A 19,965-nucleotide genomic window follows, 5' to 3' on the forward strand; every position below is an offset into this window, starting at 1 on the left:
CTAGGCAGTGGGATGCTTTCTCTGCAAAACTGTCAGCTTGTCTGAGGCCAAATCTCCATCACTCAATCAGGGTGCACCTCACGGCTTATATAGCTCCCTCTGACACCTGTGAAGTGCCAGACTATTGGTTCACTCCTACTCCAGCATATTCTGAACTTCTGATCCTGTGTTCTTTGGTTCTGACTCGGCTTCCTGTTACCAGTATCCTGTGTTGCATTTTGTACTTCGCTGCCCAGCTGGTTTGACAATTTGGCTTGACCTGACTTCTCACTGAATCCTCCTTGTTTACCACACCGCTTGTTTGGCTTTGACCTGGACTGCCTGACTACGCCTGTCTATGCCTGTCTTTGCCTGTCTACTACTGTCTCTACACCGGTGACTGTCTTGGAGAACCGCGACCTGCGTACCCTCTGCAGCTAAGCCCAAACTCCATGAAAGAATGCAGAAGTTCAAGGTGGATTTTGAATACAGGGCTCACCTTAGCTGAGAGGATCCTTGGTCTGTCGCCGACAGCCCAGGTTGTATTAAAGTGGTATGCGCAGAAATATATGGACTGCAATGATGTAGAATGACAGTGGGAGGTCAGTAGTTACAGGAAAAGATTATTCGAGATAATTGAAAATCTGCATTCACATCAATGAAATGGTGGAATGGTTCAATCAGAAAAAAGAATTAGAGTAAAATATACATTAGTACTCACTCATTAGGCTTTTAAAAAATATATACATTTGGTTATAGCTCATTATATACTTATTAAGATAAAATAGCAAAGATTTCATGCATACCTATAATAAACATATGTCTATTCTAAAACTAACATGTGAATGGATAGCTTAGACAAGCAAATTCTGCATTTACTAGAAATTTGCAAAATGCTTCAAAATACCTTTCATTTATCCTCTGGTAACTACCCAACAGGTGTCAACTGTACCAGGAGTCAATGTCTATGGGAATGCATCAATGGTACAAATAGGAAATGTTTCTGGATATATAGATACACCAGACCCTCCAACAATTATTAGCTATCTGCCTGGACTTCTGTATAAGTTTAGCTGCAGTTATCCATTGGAGTATTTGGTAAACAACACTCAGCTTGCTTCGTAAGTATAAATTACTTATATATTTCAAAAACAGAATGAAAAGGTAAGTATCAGTAGAAATAGAGCATGAGGTGAATGAAGCAAAGCCCATTCAGATTTTTCAGCATACATTGTAATATTATCAAATACCTACAGTGAAAGGACATTACATTGGGAGTATGTGGTTATGTAAACAACCAAATAAATGCAGGCAGCATGTAGTGAAAGATTAATTTGTTTTCTTTCTTTTCTTCCCTATAAATTATTAATCTGAATTAGTGAAATGTTGAAGTCTTACATATGTGACTGTTTTAAGACCACCTTGCAACTTAGCAAGAAAGCTCAGACATTGTTTTTTGTATTTATTGCAAATGTTAATAATTGCACAGTGCTGATTCCAATGGTTCCAATAACTAAATAACAAATTATATGCAGTCATTTCATATTCTTCATTTACTAACAGTGCATCACTTTTTCAGCTTGTGTTGTATGTAACATACATTTTGGTGAAATAATAACATTTTATTTGGATGTTTTATTTGGATTGTGCAGTTCTCAGTTGTAAAACCTTTCAACCACTCATACATACATACTTTCCATCCCCTTTTCTAAATAAATAATATTAATTAAATTTGGTTATAATTATAATTTTTTTTATAAGGTGTCAAATAGGTCTTCAGTGCTGTGCAATGGGGAGCAGAAGAAAACAAGAGCAAATAGCATAGTATAGCGCAGTGGGGTGGAGACAAGCTGGAAGCAAATCAGTGTGAGAACAGCCAAGCAAAGGCGAATACAGAGCGTGAGATGCAGTAGGAGAAAACATAGAGACCAGGCAGGTGACAGACAGGAGTGCGTAGGTGTACAGGATACTGGTATAGAGGACCTGTCCATGAAAGCTTACAATCTAAAGGGGTTTCTTACAATGTCTTTATGAAAACCATTCATCAGTTAAGCAAGGTAAATAAAATCCCTTACTTCAATATTAATAAATGTTTTTATTTTTTACCTTATCCCATAACTCAACCTAGATTGGCTTTCATAAAAAATTTTCTAGACTACTTAAAATTACTCTCTAAAACAACTGAATTGGGTCTCTCTGCACACCTTGGACAGAAGAAGTTAAACTACCTATAAAAACATTTTCCAAAGATGAAGCCCTAGGACCAGATGGGCATACAAACAATTTATGTATCACTGTTCAAGAAGATTTAAAACCCTTTACAAACTAGACTAGGCAGTGAAGAAAATTACCCACCTAGAGAGATACTGTAAGCACACATTATTACCATCCCTAAACCTTGTAAAGAACCATACTTGAGCCCAAACTAAAGCTTGATTAAATTCCAACATTTAATTCTTTGCAAAATTAATAGCTAATAAGTTGAATCTAATCATACCTAGTTTGGTCAACCCAGAGTAGGTAGGATTTGTTTTGGGTAGGAAAGCCCCTGAAAATACGAGAAGAGTTTTTAACATATTAGCTTCCCATAAAAAAAAAGAGCAAACCCCTGATTCTGTTATCTGAATGATAGACTTCACTGTGGCTTAATGACAAAAGTATTGAACAAATTCAGGTTTGTGAAATGGTTTTTACAGGTGATCCTCTATACAAGGGCCCTTCAGTGAGAGTATATATTAATAGGTTACAATCATCCTACTACAAGATAACCAACAGAACCAAACAAGGCTGCCCCTTGTTGCCTCTTATATGCATTCACCTACTTCTGATGTAGTCAAATCATATTGGTTTTGAGAGTTCTACAATCATGTTGCAGCCAACTAAGCGTGTAAATTCTTTTGGCTATCCTCTAGTGGACTTTCTACAGCTTCACAATGCATAAAAGGCCAAAACTGACTGATAACATTTTGTAGAAAAACCTTTCAAGGTTCATCTATAATGCCAAACTTCAGTAGTGTTTCCCCAAGCAGTTGTTAAGCTATTAGTGTTATATTTGTCATTAATTGCTAACTGTTGTTCAATAATCAAGTAAAATAATGGCTTCTGATATATTTTCCTGAGCTTTTCGTTTTGTAAACACACTCTATATTCAATAGAAAACAAAAGGTAAAACTTTGGGCCTGAGTCATTAAGGCAGCATACTGAGTGCATCGTGCAGTTGTTCTCAATGACACGTAAATCGGCTCTGCATACTCCTGAAGTCAGCAAGGAACAGATCGCAAGATACGTGTGGTGTTGACTATGGCTGTAGGTTCACTCTGCTGTACTAGACCAGACACTGCAGGATGCCTACAATACGTATGTGAAGTATGAAATCTCAAAAGAACGCAGAGAAAAAAAAAATATTAATCAATCAATGTTACCTATCAATAATATAGTCATTTATGATTAGAAATGGAAATTATATAAAAAAAAATATATAGATATATTTTTTTCCTTTAAAAAGCATTAGGGTTAGGCTGTCCTTAATGTCTAATGTACATAAAATACATTTTTACAGTTGCTCCTGATTGCAGACACATGTTATAGCATGCGTACGATACTGACTCAGAACTTAGACTAGCCCTTTAGCTAGTGCAAGAGATAAGGCAGAAAGACACGTAGAGCTTTCTTCCGATGTGGCTGCAGTCGCTTGAGTTTGGCACGCCCACATTGCAACGAGTACGGGCACATAAAACGCACAAAAAACAGAGATACTTTCCTTAATGACTCAGGCCCTTTGTTTCCACATGAATATAGATTATTCCTGCAACAGAGAAAACTAAATTCACATTTAACACTTGCTTTCTTCGAGGGCATTTCCCCTTGGCTCTTATGTGTAACAAATGAAATTCACAGTTCATTCATTTTATAGATACTAGCTTGTAAAGTATTCATGTAAAGTTTCCCATATCTCCAGGATTGGGATAGATTTTGTGTGGGAATGATGTTTTTTCCAATCTAATAATTTTGCATGTAAATCATATTATTTGATGTTTTAAGGAATCAACTTAATTTACGTTTTTCCAGATTCACCTATAGGTGGTGTAATAGAGGCATATTGATTTGTATTTGCTGTGCTACTTGGACTTAAATATAATAAGCCTCTAGATTTTCATCTAACTAGGGTACATGCAAGTCATACATGTGTTAATATTGCCTATTCTGCCTTAAGAAAGGTTTTGCCTTTTCTCATAGTAGGAACAGAAAGTGAATGTGACCTCAAACTGCAAATCCTAATTCGGGTCCAGACCAGTTTTTGCAATATTATATTTATTTTATCTTGTTACATAGTAATAAATAAAAAAGGAGTTAGGCTTTATTTATGTAATAGCATACAGCACTTGCTTTTATCATGTGGTCACTGTAAAAGCCTTATATTGCATTAATATTTTAATCTTTAAATAAAACAGACTCAAGACAAAATATCATTGTTAATTTATCAATGTAGATCTTCAGCTGCAATTTCTGTACGAGAAGGCAATGGTACATTTATCAGCACACTGAATTTACTCCTCTATAATGTAAGTACAAAATATGTTTGCTTGTGTTATCTATTGAATGTTGTAATCATTACCTGCAATGTTCCAGTACAAAATAATCTTGTATGACATTTAAATTGTAGAACTACAGAGGAGAAAAGGATTGAAGCTAAATCTTTAGCCAAAATAAATAAATGAATAAAAGCATCTAGGGGGAAACAAAATAATCTTAGCAATTGTCATGTCTTTTATTTTGTATAAGTACAACTGTTGTACTATATAAATATATTTTCATATTTTGCTTATCACTTTTTATTTAATCCTTGTAACTTAATAGTCACTAGTAACATTTACAAATATATACGTGAATGTCACAGTGGCTTATCAGAATGGAAAATATTTACCTTAATCTTGTAGGAAAAGGGAAAGATTATTTATTCTATGTACAGTATACCGGCCTCCTGTTTTTAGCATGCTGAAGGCTGCTACAAACAAGTTTTTCTGGTTAAACTGTCCGAAGACAGATAACTATATCTTGCCTTTAGCGCATGTAATGTCAAACATTGATAGTTATGATAACTTTTACTTTCTGCATATATACAAGTGCTGTTTTCTGTTTGATCAATTAAAGTTCAGTGATCCAATGACTAATGTAAACTGTTGTACAGGATTAAGATCCAATATGCGGAACACTTGGGGCATTTTCAGGATAAGGGTTTTCTACTGTAAATTAAAGTCTCATGTTTAAAATATTCTAAATTACATTTAAAGATTATCATTCTTTTTCCCCTCACTGTACTATTTATACCCTCCCCACTGATTAAAGAGGTTAGTAGGGCTCCTCACAGTCACTGAAGCAGGTGGAGCTTAGAAATATCTGGGTGTGGAACTAGCAATGAGCAGCTGCAAATACTTGGTTGATGTATGTCAAGTCATAGAGACACGGGTAATCCCTGGCTGGTATTGGCACTACTAAATTGGGAGGTGCGGAGTCTAATGCACCCCCGGTATTCACCAGGGACCCCTGAAAGGAGGTATGGACTCCACTGTGTGAGGTGCACAGGTCGCGTTTCTCCCAGCAAGTAACCAGAGCAGAGAAAGAGGTAGAAGGGTCAGACGGTCCGGGTCGCAGCCAGCGGTAGCGAAGTACTAGAAGGTGACCAGTAGAAAAGGCAGGAACAGGCAAAGAGTCAAACCAGAACGAGCAGTAAGGTTCAGGACAATAACCAGGAGCGTAGTCAGGCGAGCTGAGTCAGGAACCAGAATACCAGAATAATATATATATATATATAAATATATATATATATATATATATATATATATATACAGCTAGAGCACAAATTAAGTAAACCAATACTCTGGCACACTCCTGGTGTCAGAGTGAGATTTAAATAATGCCTGGCAGAGACTAATAGGAGGAGGCGCTGATGATCAGAACAGCTGATCGCCGAAAAGAGGAAGTGGAGCTAGCATCTCATTGCCTAGCTTCGGGATGCGTGGCACTGCACATGTGCATGCAGTGCCCAATCCGGAAGGACATCCCATTTCTAGGCAACGGGACGGGAGTGAGCAGCAGGAGAAGGCGCCCATCTCCGGCCCTCATGGGGGGTGCGGAGGCAGCGCTAGACAGTTTCTTCCCCCCATTCTTGGGGGCAACACCAAAGTCCTTCAGAAATGTAGCCAACAGTCATGGGGCATGGATGTCCTCCTTGTTGACCCACAAACTCTCCTTAGGTGCATAGCCTTTCCAGTGAATCAAGAATTGACGTTTACCCCGAAAGGTACAGGACTTTAAGACATGTTTCCCCACAAATTCCTCACCTTGGACAGTGAGAACCGGAGGCGGAGGTAGAGTTTTATTTGAAAACTCATTGAGAATAAGTGGTTTCAATAGAGAAATATGGAACGTGTTGTGTATCCGAAGAGAGACTGGTAGTTGGAGTTTATAGGTAACAGATTTGATAACCTGAGAAATGGGAAAAGGGCCAATATAACATGGAGCAAGCTTCAAGGTGGGAACCTTGAGTCTGAGATTGCGTGTAACGAGCCACACTCGATCACCAACCCAAAACACAGGGAGATTCTACAATGGCGATCTGCAATTCGCTTGTAACGATTCGAGGACTGCTGAAGTCTTGCTCATGCCTCTGCCCAAATCTGGGAGAAGTTGCGAGCCATATTCTGTATGGCAGGTACATAAGAGTCGGAAATATTGGAAAAAGTAGGCAGTAAGGGATGCTTCCCAAAGGTGGTAAAAATAAGGAGAATTGCCAGTAGATTCGTGTTGGTGGTTATTATGTGTAAACACCGCCCAGGGTATGAGCTCACTCCAAGAAGATTGTTGTTCCGAACAGTAGCACCTTAGGTAAGACTAAATCCTGATTAGTCCGCTCTGTCTGGCCATTAGTCTGCGGGTGGTACCCAGAAGAGAATTTGAGGCTGATACCGAGGAGTCTGGAGAATTGCCTCCAAAACTTGGAGACGAATTGGACTCCGCGGTCAGAGATGATCTCGCTCGGACAGCCATTGAGGCGTAAAATCTCTTGGATGAAGAGACGTGCTTCTTCTTAACGAAAAAGAAGCCAGCTCTGGCAGGAGATGAAGGCTTATGGATGTAGCCTTTCTTGAGACTCTTGGTGACATACACCGACATGGCTTGAGTCTCGGGTAAAGATAGGGGGTATACTCTCCTTCTACAAATATTCTTTCCAGGAATGAGATCAATGGGACAGTCCCAAGGTCGGTGGAGAGGAAGGACCTCTGAAGATGCTTTACAGAAAACATCAGAGAAATCGGAATAGGCCTTGGGAAGAACCAACAGAGAGGATGTGTTGAGACAAGGAATGTGGATCTTGGAAGGGATAACCGGTCTTAAGCATCTCTTAGTACAAGAAGGACTCCAATGGATAACCCGTGCTTGCAGCCAATCAAATTAGGAAGAATGAGTTCTGAGCGAAGGTAATGATAGGGTTAACCGACTGGGGTAGAGCTAAGAAACTTATATGTTCAGAGTGAAGGGCTCCTACCTCCATCTGTACAGAGGTGGAAAGAGAGATGGAACCTTTGGTGACTCTATTGCCGTCGACGGCAGTCAGGACTAAATGCTGGGCTAAGGGAATCATGGGAAGATGGAGTTCAGACACCAATCTGGAGATGAAGTTCCCTGCGGATTCTGAGTCCACAAAAGCGAAGGTGGAATGAGGGCCTTCCGGAGAAAACAGAGTGACAGACATCAGACATTCGGATTCCTTCCGAGAATAGAAAGGGAAGAACTAGGATCCTAGGTTGACCTCTCTAATATCACCTAGGAGGGAGCGTTTCCCGGCTTCTTAGAGCAAGCAGCTAGGAGATGTCCTGGTTCACTACAATACAAACATAAACAGTTCTTCATTCGTCTCTCCCATTCCTCGGGGGATAACCGAGAATAATAAATCTGCATGGGCTCCTCAGTGGGTAGAGAGGAAGGCAGAAAATTGGGTGCAAGATGAGGAAATGGTCGGCGGGTACGTTCACGCTCCAAAGCACGCTCTCTATGCCGAATGTCTACCTTGATACAAAGGGAGATAAGGTCATCTAGACTGGAAGGAAGGTCACGTGTGGTAAGATCATCCTTGATACACTCATTGAGGCCTTGCCAGAACGTTGCAATTAAAGTCTCATTGTTCCACCGGAGTTCAGCAGCCAGGGTCCGGAATTGTACCACGTATTGCCCAGCCATGAGAGAACCCTGACGAAGCCCGAGACCAGAAGCAGCAGAGGAAACCCGTCCAGGTTCATCAATCAATTTGTGAAAAGTCTCGATAAAGGTCATCGAATTCAAAAGCATGGGATCATCCCTCTCCCATAAAGGAGACGCCCAAGCTAAGGCTTGTCTGGAGAGGAGAGAAATCAAATAAGAAACTTTGGCCCTTTCAGAAGTTAAATTCTCCGGTGCTAATTCAAATTGTATGGCACATTGGTTAAGAGAACCGTGACACTTCTGGGGGTCTCATCATATTTCTCTGGATGAGGGATATTGAGGCTTCTGGAGGATGCTGTGTTAGAGGTGGTAGCAGGAGTGGAAGTAGAGACTGATGGAGTTGGAGCAGTCGTGTGCGCAGGAAGGGAACCCTGCAGTGAATCCAGACGAGACACGACTCCCTGGATACATTGTAGTAGCTGAGCCTGATTGGATTTTTGTCACTCAACTCTCTGGGCCAGATGTAACAGGATTTCACGGGCTGAAGGTTCGTCCGGTCTGCTCATGGCCAGAGTATGCTTTCACATCTTAGAGACACGGGTAATCCCTGGCTGGTATTGGCACTACTAAACTGGGAGGAGTGGAGTCCATTGGACCCCCGGTATTCACCAGGTGTACAGGTCGCAGTTCTCCCAGCAAGTAACCAGCACAGAGAAAGAGGTAGAAAGGTCAGACGGTCCGGGTCGCAGCCAGCTGTAAAGAAATACAATGAAGGTAAATAGTCAGGAACAGGCAAAGGGTCAAACCAAAATGAGCAATAAGGTACAGGACAATAACCAGGAGAGTAGTCAGGCGAGCTGAGTCAGGAACCAGAATAGCAAAATAATATATATACATAGCTAGAGTACAAATGGAGTAAACCAATACTCTGACACCCTCCTGGTGCCAGAGTGAGGTTTAAATAATGCCAGGTGGAGGATGAAAGGAGGAGGAGGCGCCGACGATCAGTACAGGTGATCGCCAAAAAGAGGAAGTGGAGCTGGTGTCCCATTGCCTAGCAACAGGACGTGGGTCACTGCGTATGCACGCGCAGTGCCCAATCTGGAAGGACGTCCGGTTAACAGGACGGTAGTGAACCGCAGGAGAAGGCGCCCATCTCCGGCGCTCATGGGGGGTGCGGAGGCGGCGCCTGACAATGTACTTCTAAATATTATTTTGTAAACTGATAAAATGATGCTCTACTTCCACATACCCACTATCAAGCACTGACTGATATTGCTGTCTCTCCGATTGTGTTGTGGCTTTGGCAGTAAACGGTTATACTGGCAGAATTTTCTGACTTTTAGCTTCCCTACATTCTTTTGTTGCCTGTACTGATTGTAATATGAATTATACTATAATACACTACCATAGTAGCACATTATAATCCATTACAGGTACTAGGGGAATGAGGGGCAGCCAATGCTCAGGAACCTGACATCAGAGAAGCTTACAGCCAGAACTTGGTAGTAATAGTAGTTTGTGCTAAACAATAGTTATATATAGTAACTATAGTTTGTGTAAAACTAGTTAGGTGTAGGATATCTAAAAAAAATAAAGGATGAAGCTCATTAACAATGACAATAGTTTCTGAGGTCAAAAATGTGTATTGTTTTTTCCATCTGTCTATGCTGTAATTACTGATCTGAGTTTCACTGGAATTATGTATAAGGTGGTTTTGTTTATGCCGTTATAGCATAGAAATACAAATTTGTGCTGTCAAAATAATGGTAACTTTTAATTATGTATATAGTCAATAGTAATAATCAATGATTTGCTGAATTTAAAATAACTTGTAGAATGCATTGTTGGACCATACATTAGCAGGGAAATTGTGTTATGAAGCAACATTTTCAGTGTCATGAATTTATTTGACAAAATCAACATTATCATTGTTCTGAACAGTAATTACTGTCAATACTCCACGTTATTACAGGATTCAACCTACAGAGAACAGTTGTTAATTCCAAGTACCGGACTACCATTGAAAACCAAAATCTATGCAGCAGTGAGAGCAACCAACCTTGATGGACGGTATTTTGAAGCAGAATGTTGTTGTTGCAGCTTTTTTGTCTTCTGACCTTGCACATGAATTACTCACAAAGCTACATTTTTTTTTCCTTAGAATGGACTTTTATTACAATTCAACAGATTTTTAAATTGCTGCATTGATGAGGAATTGAGGAATGTACATAGATGTCAATGTTTACGAATGAAGCGAAGACAAGACTTTAAAGAACCATTCTAAATTGAGCCAGAACATTTTTTGTTACAGAACAAATGCTATTTAATAAAGGTCCGTAGAGGATTTAAAGAAAAATAGGTCACACATAGTCATTGTGGTAAAGCAAATGTTGCACTGGACACATGATCCACCTCCTTAAATTAAATGATCAGCTTTGCATGTTGCAGCAAACAAGCATAATATGCATCACCTCTCAGTAAAAAAAAAATCGTATTTATTGGCTCATATCATATGATGTGGGAGCGAAGTGTCAATTTTATCTCAGTTTCAGCAAAAAATAGCACTCTGCAGGACCGGAGGTGACCCTCCAAGTCTTTTTGTGGCCCTTATTTTTCCTAACAACCTACAAAATCTTTGCTGTAGCTCATCATTTTTTAAAATAGTATTTGGCCAAAACTTGAAACTTATATGAGGCCCTCTTCATTTAAATATTTGGACAGCACGGAATTAAAGGATTTTTATGGATTAAATGTGTAAAACTGACCAAAGGGCATTATAATCTTTAATCTATCTCTAATTTGTTTGAGTAACAGTTTTTCATGTTACTTAGTTCAAGCCATGACAGCAAGATTGTGATTGTTGATGTGCAGTATATATTACATGCAATCAACAAAATAGAATAAACCAAAGATGCAAACAAATGATAATTTCTCATTTTCTACTGTTGACACACTGATTCTTATTAACATAGGTGGAACGTTTTAATGGACTACTGCTACACCACACCTTCTGGTAATCCAAATGATGACATCAGATATGATCTCTTCCTCAGGTATAAGTCTGTAATGATAAACAGTAGCATTCAATTATTTATTTTCTTCTTCAGCAAATCATGATTATATGTGAAATGTCTTATTTGAATAGCTAACTTGTGACAAATAGTATATAATTAAATCCCACCATTAATAATCACCCCTATTTTTTAATATATATATATAAAAGTCGAGACCTGGGTTTCTCATACCTACGCTTAGTTTCAACCATATCATTTGCACCAGCTATAGGGCAGGTGTAAGTGCTGACTGATAGTGATGACTGTCACAACATAGTCTTTGTTTTAAAAACTACAGGTATAAATGCCACTAGAACATGTGTATGCAAGTAAGCTAGACTATAAAAAGGAATTATATGTACAGCATTAAAAGTATATTTATGTATTTAATGTTAAAATGGAAAAAACATGTTTTAAAAAAAATCCATACTTTTTTAATGATTATACCGTTAAGAGTTGTTCATTTATTTTATAATATACATTTTTGGACTAATGACCGGATAACTGAGCTACTTGGCAATACATATGGATGGCTGAATTGCAATAATCCAATAGTTCAGGCACAGGATAGTGTGGCAGAGGGAATTCCTACACTCCTGTGTTGATAGATGATCCCAACCGAGGGAAATGCTGGTTATCACTTCATCTTTTTTTTCCACCATGGCCAAACAAATCTGGTAGGATTGGAATTTGAACTTGAATAGCAATTGTTCTGGAGTTGCCATCGTACAAATGCTGTTAAATTTAGTAAATTGGGACTGGCTACTATTGTATAATTTGTGGGCATTTTTCCATGGGATTGTTGCTTTAATTGACATCATTTAATTTAATAGTTGACAAAATGTACTAATGTGTCTTTAATCTTTAATTTCAAGCTGTGATAAAGACCCACAGACAACTATTTTTGAAAATGGCAAAAGTCAGATGGGGAGATTTTCCTTTGAAGTGTTCCGATTCGTCAAGCACAAGAACCAGAAAATGTCCACGGTGTTCTTGCACTGTGTAACAAAGTTGTGCAGATCAGATGATTGCCTTTACTTAACACCTGTAAGTTGTAGAAATGAAAATGATAAATGTTGTAATAAGATACATGTATATATAATGTAAAGGGATGTTCAACATTGAAAATTATTTACAAACCTGGTACTTCTTTTGGTCAAGTGTAAATGTACCTATTTGTCTGCCTAGTGCACACATAGATGCATGTCCCATTCTGCTTTTTGGAACTGCGCCTGTAAAATCATTCTACGTGTAGATATACACATCTGTTTTGACTTTGGGAAACCTCCATCATTCATTTACATTTTTATTCAAAAATACTGCTTATCTGAATCTTGTTTATGTCTTGCATAAGTCACGTTGTTGAGGGGACAATGGGAATGTCTTTATTACATGTGTAACTATTGCACATTTTAACATTTAAGCTTTTATAACATTCCTAGAATTGCATCTATATATGTGCTTTGCCATTTAAAATACACCTGAAAAGTGCAAATGTTGTTACTATAAAAGTATTGGCCAATGCCTGACCTCCTCCATTTTCAGGTAAGTGAGTATGTATGCACCAGCTAGGCCCTGAACAGCCCAGAAATTTGCTCTCTCCAACACTTGAGACACTTTTAAAAATCTCATCCTGCAAAACAAAATCTAAAACTGTATTGATGTACAATACAAAGAAAATTAGTTTATCTCGCTTACATGCAACAAGGAGCACCAAATGCCAGTTTCAACCAACACTTACAATCAGAAGATACAAGCTCTTGCACCCTCTTCAGACACTACCATATTCACATGCTAACCAGTTCTCTGGATCATATGAGCAATAAAAGTCACACTAAATGTGAATAACACAAAATTGTATATATTATTGAAAAAGGTGATACGCTCATATAGTGTTTCCTTAATCATGTTAATAGTTTTGCTTACTCCAGAAAAAATACTAGCTGTTCACTATATCCCTCCTTCTTGTGGAAAATGCCTGACTTGTTCTTGTCATTTGATTGAGTACATAAACCACATCTGCAGTATAAGCTATAGTAGAGATAACTTTTATATTTACACATGTTCCCCTTTGGCTTCAGCATGGTCCATTTACTAACAAAGCATTTAAAGTGCAAAATTTGCTTTTGTGTCTAACTTGCCGTAGATGAATAAAGGCTCGATTCTGATTGGTTGCTGTAGCGCAGTTCAAATGTAATGTTAGTATTTACATCATAGCAGACACTGTGAAATAGGAATAGCACTGTTATGCACATGGATTAATTATAATATTTTTTACAGAGAATCTCAAACTATACATCCTGAGAAGGAAAGAAGATGATTTGCATATTTATTCCAGGGATAATAGGTGAAATTCACCCAAGACTGATTCAATAGCCATTCATATGCTATCAAGAGGAACTTAACCTGCCATGATGACGACCCAGCTAGACTGAAACAGATCTAGCGGAAGATTTGTGTCAGTACATGTTTCTTTGTGTCTTGCTCCAAAACTCAATGGTTGGGAGAGTGGCACAAAGGGCTGTCATGGAAATGACTTCACCTTTTTTGGAGATGTTTGTTTGTAAAATGAGTCCCAACAAACCCAGTTACATATTTCCAGAAACTGAATGAGATGTAAAGTGAAATGTAGTCATTTTATTATATAGTGGCTGCAAAGTATTGCAAATTAACTAACACATCATCCAATAGTACATGAATGCACAAAAGAACAAACATTATTCATTCAAAATACTGTATTCAATTCCAACAGTGACTGCTGCAAATATAAAGAATCAGATACCTGGATAAATCTTCATGGACTACTTAAGGAAACTGAGTAACATATTTCATGCAATATTAGCATCAGTCCTTCCCTAATCATAAATATGCAATCATCTGATATATTATGTTATGTAGATATCATAAGTGTTAGCCAAGAAGTTCTGCCAGTTATTTGCTGCAAGTCTAATTATAATCTAGGGAGCCATTTACTTGTTTTTTGGATACAGTTGCTTGTGGTAAGGCAAAACACAATTCTGAATGCCGAGTACACATTTTCTATCAATACACTCACCAACTTCCAGTAGTAGTGAGGGTAGAAATTGCCCTATGCACACTGTTTTTCTGTCTAGGCAACATAACATTAACCATGTATATTGTATATCACTACAGACATGCCACAACAGAGAAAGAAGAGATGTACATACAAAGACTACATTTGCCCCTCAGAGCCTCTCTGGAAATGCTGTTGTATCTGCTGGGCCCATTATTACAAGAAGTGGTAATAATATTCTAATTTCACTTTTTCTTTTTAATGCAACCAGTAAGTTGCATCATCATAACCTACTGTAGACCACATCCTTGGGGTTGATTATTGCTGCAGCCTTAACATGAGCAGTTGTAGAGTAGCAAGAAAGGTAAGTGGAGGAGGTAGAGAGGACTACTTACAAGGTCTTACAGTATGCCTCTGGGTCATTGTGATTCTGTGTGTAAATATTAGTATGGACGTCAGTGTATGTCATTGTGAATCTGCGTTAATGAACAGATTTTTTTAATTAAAAATGAAGGACCTGATTCATTAAGGAACTTAGGCAAGAATTTGAGTAAGTTTCCTTACTTAAGTTTTCTGGACAAAACCATGTTGGGGTGTAAATTAGCCAGTATTTAACTTATGTGCAAAATAATAAGCTAATTTGTACTCCTTGCATTGTTTGGTTTGTCCAGGAGAAAATCTACTCCTTTTTGCTTTCCTTTCCTTAATGAATCAGGCCCCAAAGTGTGATTGATTTAATATACTAAACATATTACAAAATTTCCCTGAGGTCATAAAGATTAAGAAATATGAGTTCTAAAAGGTAATGCATTTCATTTGGGTAATACAATATGTTTTCCTTCTTAAGAAAGTAAAATTAAAATATATTACATGCCATGCCTTATTATTTATTAACATATTTAATACATATAAGGAAAATGTGGCATACTTAATTGATGATTATTGTTTATAAGCATTAATATTGCAGGGATTGCACAATACATACAATGATATATGAATCTGAAAATGTTACATTTGTTCTAGCAATTCAACATGCAACTATAATTAAAATTACATGCTAGACTACCATATTAAAAGTATATCAGGATCAGGTTTAATATCTGCTTTTCTTTTTTTAAAACTGAATGAAGAAATACATTTGTGTTTTGCTTAGGAGAGTAGTGCTATTCTGCCACTAGTTTGTTTATAAATTAATACCTAAAATGTAAAACAGTGGGGGCCTGATTAATTAAGGATTTAAGGAATTAAAGTTCCGTTACGTGCAGGGGCGGATTAAGGGAACGGAGGCCCCCTGGCTAATGGAGATAAAAAACATAGGTTCATCAAGTTCAACCTTTCATACATTTGAATTGTATTGATACAGAGACAGTTGAGTTGCCAATTTAGCCTCAAAGCGAAGATAACACCAAAACTCGCATTCATTCCCTGGATCAATCACCCCCATAATGTACTCTATTAAATACAATTACATATACAATTTCTTGTAAGAAATGTATACTCAGTAATTTGTGGAAGTTTTGACCTTACCATTATTCAAGAAGTGAGGGAAATGTACCGTATTTCTCCATGTATATGGCGCTCCCATGTATAAGATGCAGCCTAATTTTGGCAGAGTGTAATGGCCGGCTGCTCTGATTGTGATCAGAGCAGCCGGGCAGCACACTCTCCCTGCAATCGCCCCTCCCCCCGCTGCCACTGTGCCTCTATCCCCCTCCTCGACCCCCGCTGCCACTTTGCCTGTCCCTCTCCTCCTGGATCCCCGCTGCCACTGTGCCTCTGTCCTCCTCCTGGATGCCCACTGCTATTGTGCCTGTCCCCCTCCTCCTGGATCCCCCCTGCCACTCTGCCTGTTCCCTTCCTCCTGGATCCCCGCTGCCACTCTGCCTGTCCCCTTCCTCCTGGATCCCCGCTGCCACTCTGCCTGTTCCCTTCCTCCTGGATCCCCGCTGCCACTCTGCCTGCCCCCTTCCTCCTGGATCCCCGCTTCCACTCTGCCTGTCCCCCTCCTCCTGGATCCCCCTCCCCGCTGCCACTGTAACGCTGCCCCGCTCCCCCTCGATCCTCCCCACTGCCCCTGTAACGCTGCCCCCCCTGCATCCCCGCTATCCCTGTATAAGACTATAAGACGCACCCAGGTTTTAGGCCCAAAATTTTGGGGAAAAGGTGCGTCTTATACGGTATGTATACTAAAAGTATTGGCTCTCAGGGATACTGTGGGAATAAAACTGAACAAAACAACATCCTTATAACAAGTGGCAGAAAAACACAGCACACAGAGACTCACAGTCTGAAGGCCATTGGCTGCACATCAATGTTGGAGAACAATGTTCCCCGTGATAAAGAGTCTGAGTTAGGTTCCATGATGATCCCAAAATGACAAGGTCAGCAGTGCCCTGAGGGAGGGTTGCTTTGAAGCTTTTGGAAACCTTAGCACAACAGCTCAACTGTTCTGCCGCGATAGGTAATGTTTACTGTTTTATTTCTGGAACTTAATTTTTTCCTTTTAGTTTTATGCTGTGGTGCATATAGCTTAGATAGTTTGAGGCAGAATAAGTGAATGGAGCAAGATATATATCATAATGTAAGATCTGGTTATGGTTCAAGTTTCTTGTTGAAATGCAGTGGACATGACAGACAGCATATTGATTCCAAATTAATGTAACAGAAAAACGTTAAGGTGGATATTTACTGTTTCAACATTGATAGCAGACAAAGGTTGTATATTTAAAGAGTAAAACAATTTTTTTGATAAGTGTCCCTTTAATATTAAAGCATTACACTGGTACATTATGTTTTCTAAAATATTTATTTTGAAATTCAATTCCAATTTTTATTGCCCATTTAAAGTATGTGTGTTTGAAACAATAATAGGAAAGGAACAAAATAACACCTCCCCACACTTAGGCAGGAGTACTTTGGATAGCATCCCTCAGACCCATCAGTATCTTTAAATCGATACAACTAGAAGCCACTAATCAATAATACAGCACAGAAGTACTTATGAAATGAAGTGCTCTTACCATTTCTCCAGAAGATGAATTACTGACACATATTTGTTCTGAAGTGGAATTCATTTTATATAAAACCTACAATGATAGCGCAAAAGGTACTTCTAATTAAAGTCCACTGCCCTTGCATTTTAATGTTTGTGAGAGCTGTGCCCGCTGTCTGCCCATCTATTTAACTGTGGTATTTGTTTCTGAGGCTTATTCAACTCTGTAAGAGCTGAAGTAACGATGCCAGCAGTTGGTGTGTGCAGAGAACTGGCAGAGAAATGCACAATCCTTTGCAATTAATGCAGCTTCTCTGAGTCTAAATGATTCCACAAATACCATAAGCCCATTTGGACTGAAGGAATAGGAACCATGTAACTGCTTCGGATTTACTGCCAAAGGCCTGATTAGCATGAAAATTGAATTTTGCACAGGGAAAAAGAAACAATGTGTGTATTTTAATGTAAATTTCACAAGTAAAACTGTTTCACCTGTCAGCATTACAAGTGTTGAACATTAATTAAATAAAGCCACAATTAATCTGTCATGTACCAATGTAGCGTTACTAGAATAAGCTAAGTAGTACTTCAAGTATTAGGCTCTCCAGTTCTACATTAGGCTCTACATTGTACTAATTATAGCCAAACGGGCAGTGTCTGCAATGAACAATATAAAAATACACAGGTATATAACATTCTTCAAAACATAACAAAGTTGAGAAATAAACATTCACTACCAATTTCAGTTTAACAAGCCTGAATGTTAGGTTGGTTTTTGCTTAAATAAAGAACTTTGGATATGTAAATGATTAATCCAAAATACAAAGCAGAATATAGATGGAGAGTATCGATGTTTGACAAACAAAAATCAAGGCTCATGCCTGAGTCAGAGGTTTCTAGAGCATTTCCTACTCTAATGTTGTCATTATTGCCTTGGGAGAAGGGCCCACATCTTATTAGTAGCCCATGTTATGAAAAAGGTAAAGTAAATATCTCATATATAGTATTATATTCAGAGCACTTTGGTTGATGCTCAGGGTTATGTTAGATGTCTGTGATTTCTTTAATGTTTCAAAGAGGAAAACCAGAAGAGGCTACTTTGCTCACTCATGGTCCCAGCATAATGGACCAGGTTTAATAAGATCCCTGTCCATTATACCAAAAAAATAAAACATACACACACATTTATTTTTTTAAAATAAACTTTAAATGAATAATATATTCAACTCACAAAACCCGTGTTTACTGCTTTATTAAATAAAAACATTTCTATCTTCTTTGTACTATTTTTGCTAAATGAATACAGCTAGGAATCCCATGGACTCACCAACAGCCGCCAGCCAATCTGGAGCAATTCCAACGCTGGTCACTTGTATTTGGGAGTCCCTGAGACCATTACAGCTCTATTGCTGGTACAGTGGACCTTCAGAGAGGATAGACATATATGGCCATGCCCTTCCCCAAATTCTGTGCTGACCAGCCTAGGGCTGGTTTTCACTATGGAAACGCATTGTGTTGTTGCAGTGTTAAATAGCACAGGCTATCCTAACGCTGGGGCTGATTGAGAATTAGGGGAGGAGGACATTCCCAAGTTTACTTTAAACAGTGCTGGCCTTTGGAAACAACCAGAGCTGTTTTGAGAGATGGTCTTATTTGAATTTGTATTCATTTGCAAATCCCAGCAACATTCACAGTAATTCACAAATTTTTAACTGAAATACAGCAAATAGCTTTTCTTGATTTTTATAAAGCCCTAGTTATAACCAGTTTGATATAGGAATAGTTATGTATAAACTGTGCTGCATAAACAAGCAAATAATGTTAATAATTGTGACAATAATGATAGAGAGCCAGCTTTGCAGCCATGTCATGTACCATTGATCACTATAACACAATTAATAGTTACAGGTAGAAAGATTCGATAGACCTACTATAAATATTTCATGTAATGACCTATAACCCAAACTTTCACCTTGTCCTTGTCTAGTCTTATTAATCATTGCTTGCAGCCCAGCTTTGCCAGTGCTTGTGGAAACTACAGTAACAATGTAACAAAATACACTGGGCCTGATTAATTACCAAAAGCAAAGCGAAAATAATGTGCTGGTTTTTTTGTTTATTTTAAAAAATGCATATACATCAGCATGCGTACGTCCATATTCAACAAGGAGTGGATCTGTAGATACGTTTGTTGATGAATATGGGTCTAGGTCCACTCTGCTCTAACAGACAATACACTGCAGGATACGTCCAATACATAACAAAAAGAAATTTGTCAGCGCTTATCCTTTAAACTGCATATCTGTGTGTGTCTAGCAAAATGAAAACATGAGGTATTAGTTCATATTTTGATCAAAAGACTTAGGCCTGCATCCCAACGTCAAGGGTACCTCATTATATGCAGGTCCTACACTGACTTATATGCTTTAAACACTATTAAAATGCAGTTAAAAAAAATCAGATGCACTCACCTCCCAGGTATAGGGGTTTACATCTAGCAAAGGCTGGCTTGTGAGCCACACCTAAATGTGCCTTAAATAGGCTTGATGGACAGCTGCTATGACAAAAAGGCAATATTTTGAAACAAAACCAGAGAAAAATAAGCCCGCGCTCGGTATATCCCACATTATATATGGTACCAGCTGCTTGGCAATAAGCCCGCGCTCGGTATATCCCATATTGTATGTGGTACCAGCTGCGTGGCA

The 19,965-nt window shown here is 38.6% G+C and overlaps 1 protein-coding gene across 1 annotated transcript in view; it reads left to right on the forward strand.

Moving 5' to 3' along the window:
- Positions 1 to 19,965, forward strand: part of LOC142140242 (zona pellucida-like domain-containing protein 1) — a 69,797-nt gene that overhangs the window by 33,534 nt on the left and 16,298 nt on the right. The window contains exons 3-8 of the mRNA XM_075198067.1: positions 919 to 1,100; positions 4,469 to 4,541; positions 10,154 to 10,251; positions 11,154 to 11,234; positions 12,110 to 12,281; positions 14,388 to 14,496. Of these exons, the coding sequence (XP_075054168.1) occupies positions 919 to 1,100; positions 4,469 to 4,541; positions 10,154 to 10,251; positions 11,154 to 11,234; positions 12,110 to 12,281; positions 14,388 to 14,496 (715 nt within the window). The remainder of the gene's footprint in view (positions 1 to 918; positions 1,101 to 4,468; positions 4,542 to 10,153; positions 10,252 to 11,153; positions 11,235 to 12,109; positions 12,282 to 14,387; positions 14,497 to 19,965) is intronic.

The sequence above is a fragment of the Mixophyes fleayi genome, chromosome 2 (assembly GCF_038048845.1).
Source record: "Mixophyes fleayi isolate aMixFle1 chromosome 2, aMixFle1.hap1, whole genome shotgun sequence".
In the NCBI taxonomy this organism is placed as follows: domain Eukaryota; kingdom Metazoa; phylum Chordata; class Amphibia; order Anura; family Limnodynastidae; genus Mixophyes; species Mixophyes fleayi.